Source organism: Spea bombifrons, chromosome 4, assembly GCF_027358695.1.
Source record: "Spea bombifrons isolate aSpeBom1 chromosome 4, aSpeBom1.2.pri, whole genome shotgun sequence".
NCBI lineage: Eukaryota > Metazoa > Chordata > Amphibia > Anura > Pelobatidae > Spea > Spea bombifrons.
The window spans coordinates 106,460,656-106,471,677 of NC_071090.1; the positions used below are offsets into that span (position 1 = coordinate 106,460,656).

The following is an 11,022-nucleotide window of genomic DNA, read 5'->3' on the forward strand; positions in this document are numbered from 1 at the left end:
CGTGAGCTTGTTTCCTGTGTGGGTTTCTAGAGGAAGTTAACTTGCAATGAAGATAAATGTGCAGAATTCTGAAGAGTTATGGGTTCTACAGAAGAAATTATTACAAATCTTCTATGTCCGTTGCCCAGATCGGCCATTGTTAGAAACCTCTCTAATGATACACTATATGGACAAAAGTATTGGGACACCTGACCGTTGCACGGACTTTATGACATCGCATTCTAAATACATGGACATTAATATGTAGTTGGTCCCCCCTTTTGGTGTCTGCGGGAGTTTTTGCCCATTGGTCCAGTAGCGCATTTGTGAGGTGAGGCACTAATGTTGGACTGGCTGGTTGGATGAGTTTTGGGGTGGAAAAAAGTTGACAGGCTGCACAGAGCCCTGACCTCAACCTTATGAAACACCTGTGGGATGAACTGGAACGGAGATTGTGAGCCGGGCCTTCGAACATAAATTTATCATTAACAAAGATGCAGCTGCCAAAAACATTGTGTTTATGTGAAATGTATTATTGCTTTGAAGCAGAAAATGACGCAAAAGTAAAAATTTTTATATAGATATCATTATTTTATAGCCCAAGGTGCACGTGCTTCCAATGAATAATATGAGGGTGGAATCCATTTTGCCAAGAAGAGGAACCACAGTGGATCACAGTGGAGTCCATGGTCTCCTTCTTCTGGGGTCACATTCCACAAACTGATGTGGACCTCTTCATTATCTCCTCGGCTGGAACGTCTCGGTCTTCCTCTAAAGATAGGAAAGTGTTCAAGGGGACATGGTGTCCAGAAGGTCATCCCCACTTCCTCCACCAAAGTTATGGGTACAGGAAACAAAAAAAAAGTGCGTTATATACGTCAGCCACCAGGTGGCAGCACTAATCTTTCTTCAAAAGTTGCCCATATTGGATAGAAAAGCCCTTGCTTATCGGTGTCAAAACATATTAGGGTGACCAGATTTGCAATTTTACTGATTATGAAAACTTTATCTTCATAAACTTCCTGATTCACAGCGACATGTCGGTACTTTTCTCTCGGCTCCAGTCCATGAGCTCCCTTCCCAGCAGTTCTCACACATGTTCAGGTGGACCTGATGGGAAGACTAAGGGTTTTTATTGATCTACCTGTGTTGATGTAAGGACGTTCTAAATTTCTGAACGACTAGGGGACCTTGTAGTGTCTCAAAAGGTGTGATGTTTGGCTGATGTGCTTGGTCTCTGGATAGAGGTAAATTAAGTCTAAAGTTTAGAGCCGGTACCACCAACACAATGGTGTCCAGAACCAGGTCAAGCATTTTGCTCTGGATACTCCATGATAATCACTTTGTTTAACTTAATAAAAGAGTTTGAGTCACGAAAGAAACTCTTTGTTTGATATCTGTTGAGAACATTCGGGGTATTCTAGAAGGTGCAGGTTTTCCTTGCTAGTTTCGAAATTCTTTTGGCCATGGGGGAAGGACCTGGCAACCAAGAGGGTAACTGAAAAGTGCTTCCCAAGACTACCCCAGAGTGGAAAACCAATCGTGGGAACCATTGCAGCGAGGGTAATATTACATGGGTTACAATATGAGATCATTTCTCTAAATCCTTGCCTTAGATAGCAAAAAACTGTGAATGAGGTTGGTGGCCTCTTGACTTGTTCTTCATAGGCTATCCAGAATATTAGAGAAGTGTACATTTTTTGATTATTTTAAATAATTTTATTTTTATTGATGAGCTTGGGTGGTTTCTTGAGAATCTGAAGTGGTAACCAAAGCTTTAAGTTAAAGGACATATTGGTGTAAGGCTCTTATGAACCGTCTATGGGTATGTCTACCTGAAGAACTATGTGAGAAGAGGAAATGACTTCTCCTGGCAGCGCAAAAATGGCCATGGAATGGTCTAAAAGGTGTATGTTATGGCTTAGACATGTTTCCAGTAATAGTCCATGGGGCAGAACATGTTTGGTACCGAATCACAGCTGTAAATCCCGCTTCTGTATCTTCCATTGGAATTAGGGCCTTATTGAGCAAAGCAGGAGTTTCAAATAATTGTTTTCAATGTGGACCTTAGATTGTGAATGTTTTAGTGACAACATATTAACCTTTGGTGCTGCCCTAGGCCTATCCCAGGCAGCACACTCAGCCGCCCCAATCACTGTCCTGACTGCTGATCACCTTGACCTCATATGCTGACTCTCTGCCTATTTACACACCTGGGACCTCTCCACGACCCCTCTTCCAGGATGCGGGTAGGAGGTCCCGCTGATGTCACAGGACACACTCCATTTTTGGAGCAAAGGGTGGGTGGTGAGTGCTGCAACTCCACTCCCGGGACACGGATTTTCCCTGCAGTGACACGGAGAAGCCGTGCTTCACCCGGAATCTCCGGCAAAACCTGGAGAGTTCCCAGGTATTACGTACAGTACATGCGTAGCCTGGACTGTGCCTGTCCTCCATTGTGTAAATAGACCAGTGGAGGAAACCACAGATGTCCCTTGTAACCGGCTCGTTGAGCGGAGTCACTCTGGGGAGTCCAGTAGGGGATAAAGTTGTGCCATGGATGGACTAGGCCAGAATACCCCCCTGATTCCATGTGATTGTTTTGAAACACTGCCTAAGTAGTCTTTCAAGCGGAACGGCCATATTTCAGATAACTGAAATTTACTATTTCTCAAATTCGTACACAAAACATTCATTTTGTTATTTTCTGTGAGGCTCGAGGGGCATGTGCTTTTGAAGTCATCGTTTGAGGAACCGTGAATGGTGCTTCAAAAGTGGCAGGGCCACAGTAGGTACCAGGTCCCCGGTCTTCCTCTTCTGGAGCCCCCCGCAGGGGGATATGCTGCTCATTCCTTCCCTCTCAAGATCAAGCCTTAGGAGCATTGGATCTTTTTAGGATCCCCCTGAAAAGGGGACCCACTGAAGTCTTCAAGGACCTTCAGAGACCTGGTCGACCTAGGCTATGATATGTCACTGGGCACAGCCCATCCCCCCACCAAAAAGCACCATAACAGTAATCCTTTTGACAAAGTATTGACATAAATATATGTGATAATCGCTTTACATAGGAACCTAAAGACTCGAGCGCTAGAGGCTCACGCGCAGCCTGCTAAAACAATGCCGGGAGAGTACAGGAAGTGGGCTACAACTTCCTGCTTGGGCTCGCAGCAGGATTCCTATGCAATCTTCAGACGGGTTCATGGGAAACAAAGGAATATTTGCATAAAGCACCCAAGCTACGCCTTTGTTTAGTAATAGTTTTATTCATGTCGGTATGAATATAGCGACATAGGGTTTTCCGCCCTAATTTGACCTAATAAGATTTTACTTTCGATTTCCTTTCCTTCCTCGCACCATAAACCAGTCCGCCTCTCAGAACATGAACCTCCTTTAAGTCACTCCCTATACTGTAATTAAAGCATCCTCCCGGTTTCGGTAATTAACATGTTTTATAATTGGCATGTTTGAAGAAGACCCTTTATGTCGCATTGTTGCAGTAGAACAATTTCACCTTGTGTTAACGGCATCAACAAGCCACGTCCCTTTAACCTCCTCCGGCAGGCAAATAGGGAACCGTCACCTAAATGTCACCTTCATTTGTTTTTAAGATGACTTTAGCTTGTGCTCATTTAGGGACGCTCGTAGACCATATAGTCTTTGGCGCCCCGAGGAGGGACATCTGACGAGCAAAGAGGGGTGCAGTGATTGTAGACCTCAAGACGGTGACCCGTCTCCCTAGGAATATACAGGGCTCCCTGTAATTCACGATTGGGGCTAAGACCTGCCCTGTGCGCTTTTATATTATTTAAAAATGTTACTTTATAATATTATAGCTATTTCTCTGTTTGATATTTTTTCCACACTTCTCTTGAAGGCCATTCCATTGTGAAATTTGAGTGGTTTCCACATAGTTAATCTTTAGTTAACTGTTATATATTTATAGACATCAGTTCTTTTTGACTTTTAGGGAGTGCCCTCCTTGGAAGCTTTTACCCCCATCAAATTCAGCCCCAGATAAGGCTCATCATCTGCCGGTAACTCTTGCTCGCTCCATCCACCAGGTAGAGCCCCCGGGTTCATATATCCCGTCCCTCAGCCGTGCAGCTGTCTCGGTGGGAATGTCCCGGGCGGCCCTGTGTCAGTACGGGACGCCAAGAATGTCCTGCCACGCCAGCAAATTAAAGGGCAAAGATAGCAGCTGCTCTCACCCAACTAGAGTGATGGGGTTTAAAGAAACAGGCGCAGAAGACACCTGGATGTAGACACGTCTACTATACGAGAGGAACCGAGTATGAAACCCACTTCACGTGGAGTGAAACATGGGCCGAGATATCAGGTTCGCTGATCTATAGGTTACTTCCCCAAATGACATCAGAACAGGAAGCAGAGAATTTTCACTTCCTTTCTGTCTCTCGTAGCACAGGTAAAGGTAGATTCATCCACCATAACACCTTCACGAGTGATAGTGAGACTTGATTTAAGAGCACACATTGGGTTAACCTGAAGCAACCCCACGTTGACATTTCCTCAAGGTCTCCTCACCCCTTGAATGAGGCAGGGCCAGCTTTTATAACGAATAGTGAACGGAGGGCATTTACACCATACTTTTTTTTATATATACCCCGATCCCAAGTTCTCCCAAAACAGACGACAGACAGGATTGGTTTGAGCACAGGCATTTATTCAGTAGTGTAGTGTGCAGACATGAGAGCTTCACTGGGTTAAGTGCTTCCAACCCTGTGCAACAGGTCCACTGATTCACAATCACACGCGTGTACTTACTGAAACATACCATATAGACAGAGAGGCAAGGTAAGCCGACACGGGAGGGCAATTTCTGGACACGGGCCAGGAAACCCACAGGCATCCAACTGATGGATTTTGCCTCCTGCATCCCCACCATTTACCGCTGCAGGGCGACCTAGTGATCCCCTTCCCAGGAGAGGGAGCACACACAGGGGTGGCAGATGGCAGTAGAATAGGCAGTGTGCTGACCAACACACCGGTACAAATAGGGCTTAATCCTCACTGTCAAATTTCATTGGGGAGGTCACAGGGATGGAGAGATGTGAAGGTTGGTCATGCTGATGAGCGCAATACACAACACTATTGTTAGCACAGTGACAACATGGAAGGGCTAGAAGTGGCATCAGGCCAGATGAACCAGCTGAAGGATTCAAGCAGATGGAGATCAGTGTGGCATGAGTCTGTTGGCAGTGAGAAACAGGGGGCAGTACAGCCTCGGAAGGGGCCCAGGGCTCTTTAAAAAAATTAAATCCCACAATACCAAGTGCTGCAAGCAAAATTGGGACCCTCTCTTCACTTGGTGGGAAAGGAGTCACCAGGGGAGAGGGGGTTAACAGAACTCACAGGTGGAGGGTCCCACCGAGGAGATACAGGTTATTGTGGGCATGGGTAAAGACTTCCAGATACTGAAACGGTCGGTATGTAAGACATATTCAATAGCAGTTATAGGGGGGACCTTTACAGTGCTTCATATTAAACTTTACCAATTCTTTCCATCGTCACCAATACACATGGCAGTGCAGCCAGCTTACCGCAACCTTTTCAATACGGATACCAAGACGTGCAAAACAAGCTACTTAAACCAAGTACGGCTATAAAACCCCGCTCACTACGCTAGCAGTGATTTAGGCCGGCGGCTACCAGTTTAATAACTAATCAGAGAGAAGTAGGAATATTACCCGGGGCACAGGTGCATTAACATTTTTTTCTTCTTCAAGGGGCAGGTAGCAGACAAATAGACCAGTTCTGGATAATAGTTAACCAGTCAACCCCCCCCCCCCCCAACCCATTCAGAGGCTCTGCTGTTTCTCACTGTAGGGAGGGGGCTTTCTGGTGATCATGGATGGGGAGGTGGGAATGGGGTTGAACAATGACAGGGTGAAGAGGTGTTCAAGCAACTTCCTCTTCTCCTTCCTCTTCGAACTCTCCTTCCTCCGCTGTGGCATCCTGGTACTGCTGGTATTCTGACACCAGGTCGTTCATGTTGCTTTCTGCTTCTGTGAACTCCATCTCGTCCATTCCCTCTCCGGTGTACCAATGAAGGAAAGCCTTGCGCCGGAACATAGCGGTGAACTGCTCTGAGATGCGCTTAAACAGCTCCTGGATGGCGGTGCTGTTGCCAATGAAGGTAGCAGCCATCTTTAGACCACGTGGTGGGATGTCACACACTGCGGTCTTGACGTTATTGGGGATCCATTCCACGAAGTAGCTGCTGTTCTTGTTCTGAACGTTCAGCATCTGCTCGTCCACCTCCTTCATGGACATTCGGCCCCTGAACACAGCAGCCACGGTTAGGTAGCGCCCGTGTCTTGGATCACATGCGGCCATCATGTTTTTGGAGTCAAACATCTGCTGAGTGAGCTCGGGGACTGTGAGTGAACGGTACTGCTGGCTTCCGCGACTGGTCAATGGCGCAAAGCCCGGCATGAAGAAATGAAGACGTGGGAAGGGAACCATGTTGACAGCCAGCTTACGAAGGTCTGCATTGAGCTGGCCAGGGAAGCGGAGGCAAGTAGTGACTCCACTCATGGTGGCACTGACCAAGTGGTTGAGGTCACCATAGGTGGGAGTTGTCAACTTCAGAGTACGGAAGCAGATGTCATACAGGGCCTCATTGTCTATGCAGTAGGTTTCGTCCGTGTTCTCCACCAGCTGGTGCACAGAAAGGGTGGCATTGTATGGTTCCACCACAGTGTCGGACACCTTGGGGGATGGCACTACACTGAAGGTGTTCATAATACGGTCAGGGTACTCCTCGCGGATCTTGCTGATCAGAAGGGTGCCCATTCCTGAACCTGTGCCGCCACCGAGGGAGTGGGTCAACTGGAAGCCTTGTAGGCAGTCACAGCTTTCAGATTCCTTCCTCACCACATCCATCACAGCGTCTACCAGCTCTGCGCCCTCCGTATAATGACCCTTTGCCCAGTTATTACCAGCACCGCTCTGACCTGCACACAAAGGTAAACCACAGTAAGTTACAGGATTCATTTTATATTAGTCTATGACCCTGGACCTTTGAACAAAGTTTGTCAACTTGGGCTCCCAGATGAAATACATTTACTATAGCAGAAAATAAGCGAGTCTTCCCTTTAATGATAAGGAGCAGTGTTTCACACAGTAATGGACCATGAGGCCTTTGAGTCACATTTCATTTTATGAGATTGGGCATTACACAGAAAATATAAGGAAAGGCCACATCATTTGGGACTGTCTGCTACCCTATTTGGTGTAGGACACGGGCCGTACGCAGATCATGGCTTCCCCCACAGCCCGAGTAACAGCTTACACCTAAACTAGAATTGTGTTTATAATGCAGGATTTCCTGTTTTGACAGCGCTGATTTACATCACATTCGGTTAATCCCTCCAGTGTCCGGTCAAGACTTTTCTACTCACCAAACACAAAGTTATCTGGTCTGAAGATCTGTCCAAAAGGCCCAGATCGGACTGAATCCATGGTACCAGGCTCTAGATCTACAAGGATGGCCCTGGGGACATACTTCCCACCTGTGAGAGAGAAAAGTAATATTTAGAATGATGCACATTGGTTTCACTAGACAGTCTAGTCCATGACAGTTTCTACAGCCAACAGCATTACCCATGATGCTCTGTACTGTAGATGCGCAACTGCTGTTGGGTCTCAACCTACAGACAGCAAGAGACCCTCGACATGCCCAAGGCTTGTAGACCAAGCACTGAACTGCAAGCGCTTACATGTAAGAGACATTTACTGCCCCCCCCAGGTTAGTCAGAATTTATAGCAGACAGCAGGGGTCCCTGGGCATACCTAATGGAGTATGGAGGAGCACGGCACGGGATGGACTTTATCCCTTTACATCATTAACCGGCAGGTGACCGGGAAGAGATTTCAGTAGCATTAACCGGGAAGCCAGCCCTCTGAACACCCCCCCCCCCGGAGGGTCGTACCTGATGCCTCATTGTAATAAACATTAATACGTTCCAGCTGCAGGTCACTGTCTCCGTGGTATGTTCCTGTGGGGTCAATCCCGTGTTCATCGCTGATCACTTCCCAAAACTGTCGGGAACAGAAGATGTACATAGTAATGGAGTTCATACGCACTATAAAACGAATGCGTGTTACATACACGCACACACCCACACCAGAATACAATGGGGCACATTTATAAAGGGCGGCCGGGGGCAGTTCTAGACACGTAGCAGCTACCATAGGAATAGTTCCTCATACATGTGATCCACAATGTTGGCCATCACACGAGGCGTGCGACCGACCTACAGAACCTCCCTAAGAGTAGAAGATTTCTCCAAAAACCCACCCCATCAAAACAATTAAAGGGACGCCGTTTGCATGTTATTGCCGTGCGGTCACGTTAAAGTTTCACGGTGATGCTCCTAGAAAGGAGGGACGCCTGACAGATATACTTTATTACGGTGATAAAAATAAAAACCGCCTCCTTTAATGTCTAGATTGGCATCGCTGTATTTTGGGTCACTAAGAAGCTTTTGGTCCATTTTGCCCCACTGGTGTATACAGAGTATTAAGGACTAGGCAGGAGTTACACCATGGCTAGATCCTTTCTATGCTCTTGTACAGTTGTAATTTCTAGGTTCTCGCCTATTCAGTGAGTGCGTTGGACAAGACAGGTGGATGCACATTACAGGGACGCACGAAGCAATGCTGGGGTTAAGTGTTGGACAAGAAGCAATCACCATGGAAACCGGTGAAATTTCCCCCCTTACCAGACCCCGTACATAAGCTCCTAGCGGGATGATTGCTCAGACCATATCTGCCAGGCTGCTGCTAGTCCTCCCCTGAATGGGTTGAATATATTTAACCCACGGAAGCCTAAACTAAGCTTACTCTGTGCCGATTATTTTCCTCCCCACTCCACCCCCGGCCATAAGAGGAACCTGACTTCATAGGGAGATCGCAGGAACAGGAAGTTAAGATGGCCGCTCCCTGCGTACACATACAGAGTGCGTATTTATTCCGGAGACTCCATCACAGCGCTTTACTTAGCAGCTCAGCCAAAAATTGCATATGTGGAAAGCAACAGATCTTTTTAATGATATGAAAGCCAAACGCGACTCCACCACGGCCGTGCCCAGCCTCCAGTCTGACAGACCCGTTTCCAGATAAGATTGAAGGAGTAGTTGATGCAGATTCTCCCTCCCTAACATTAAGCGTGCAGGGTCTCTATATGTTCACTGCATTGCGCCCGACGATCACCGAGACGGGAGAAAAAAACATCCCTGCAGTCCCGAAGCAGACAGAAGCGCCGCTCCCCCCCCATCCACTCCCTTCCCCCACACGTAGCAGAGGCGAGCAACGCTGCGGAAACCTGGCTGTGACACACGACAAAAGGGACCGTCCATGGAGAGGCTCGCTGACCGACAACAAAGAACCCAACAAAAACCCCTCATACTAGGAGCCAACCTACGGTGGGGGGGGGGGCTCTGCGCAGCATATCGACAACATTCATATATTATTAATATCATAAGGGAAGAGAACCCCCGCTGGAGTCATCCGCCCCAACGCTCATCACCGGGGGCAGATGCTGCAAGATGCCCCCGGACAGGGACCAACGTATAGAAGGAAGACAGCCAATCAGCTGCATGCTGGCCAATAGACTATTATATACATATATAGAAAACAATGAATGCATATATAGGAATACGTAGGGCCATATATGTTCACAGCAAACATCACACATGTAAGAAACGCGTGTGTGTACACTTGGACATGCACACATTTATGTTCCAGGCCCTTGGCAGTGAAGCAGAAAGTGTCACCGCAGACGGGGCCGGCTCATGTCTCCGGTATGCGTCACGCCAGTGCGGGCAGATCCGGCCGGGGAGGAGGGGCGTGGCAAGGGCCATATACATACGTATCTTATACATATATGCACATACATACAGGCACCCTACGCAGACACACGTATAGAAAACATACATCCGCAGCAGAGAAGGAAGCGCTGCATTTACACACGCTTCCCGCTCTGCAGTCCTAAACAGACAATGCACAATAAGCAATTAAAGCTGCCCCAGAATATTTCCACACGCACGCGCTCACTCACACACACACACACACACACACACACACACACAGAGCGGGGAGCGCTACGCAGCACACTTTTATTACCCGCACAAATAAACGACACGTCGTGACAGTCACAGAGACCGTGCCCACCACACCCTAGCGTCATCACTGCGCTGCATCACAGACACCACACTTAGAGTACCAGCCCCCAACCCCACACCACATCCCACTACGTACATTAGAGTGTAAGCTCTGTGGGTCAGATTTCACCACATACATCAACCACCGTCTGTGGAAAAAACCTGGGCATTACCTGCCCACCTAATCAGAGTACAGATTAGAGTGTAAGCTCTGTGGGCTTCATCCAACCACTCCACCCATTCATATCGCCTCATTTGTCCCTCACCTAGAACGTTCTTAGTTTTGGAGCTCAAAATACGGAATAGCCCGATAATTATACCCCCCTATAACCCTCCGCATAGGGAAGACTATGACGTCATTAGGTCTGCACTGGCCGGAAGATACCATCGTTTTATCATCTGTAATGCAGGGCTCCCCAACCGCCCGAATTGCCCCGGCAGTGTAATTATAACTGCCCCTCACCTTTGCCCCGATCTGGTTGCCGCACTGCCCCGCCTGTAGATGAACGATTTCCCTCATGTTGACTGCGTGTGACTGCCTAACGGATACGACAAGACGAAATTCAGTCCGGAACCTTCTGCGCGCACCCAGCTCCGTGCCCGAGTCTTATATAGCAACTACGTCACGTGAGGTGATATCATCGCAGGGCGGTGCTACACTTTCACGGCGGCCATTTTTCTCCAGGGCGAAGCGCCTTAGTGGTTCACGGAAGGCGGTCATGTTGGATAAGGGAAAAAAAAATATATAAAATATAAAAACCTGCATCCCTCGCGGCCATTTTAGATGAAAAGAGATTATCAGGGGGGGCACCCCATCAAGCCGCCATTTTACTTTATGGTAAAATGCCCTGACATCGCA

General features: G+C 47.7%; 1 protein-coding gene across 1 annotated transcript; it reads right to left on the reverse strand.

Moving 5' to 3' along the window:
- Positions 1 to 5,492: 5,492 nt before the first annotated feature.
- On the reverse strand, positions 5,493 to 10,779 carry TUBB4A (tubulin beta 4A class IVa). The gene is made up of 4 exons (XM_053463216.1): positions 10,627 to 10,779; positions 7,932 to 8,040; positions 7,401 to 7,511; positions 5,493 to 6,953 (listed from the first exon to the last, which is right to left on the reverse strand). Exons 1-4 carry the CDS (start codon positions 10,681 to 10,683, stop codon positions 5,896 to 5,898), a joined length of 1,335 nt encoding a protein of 444 aa, XP_053319191.1. The 5' UTR covers positions 10,684 to 10,779; the 3' UTR covers positions 5,493 to 5,895.
- Between the last annotated feature and the right edge of the window lie 243 nt (positions 10,780 to 11,022).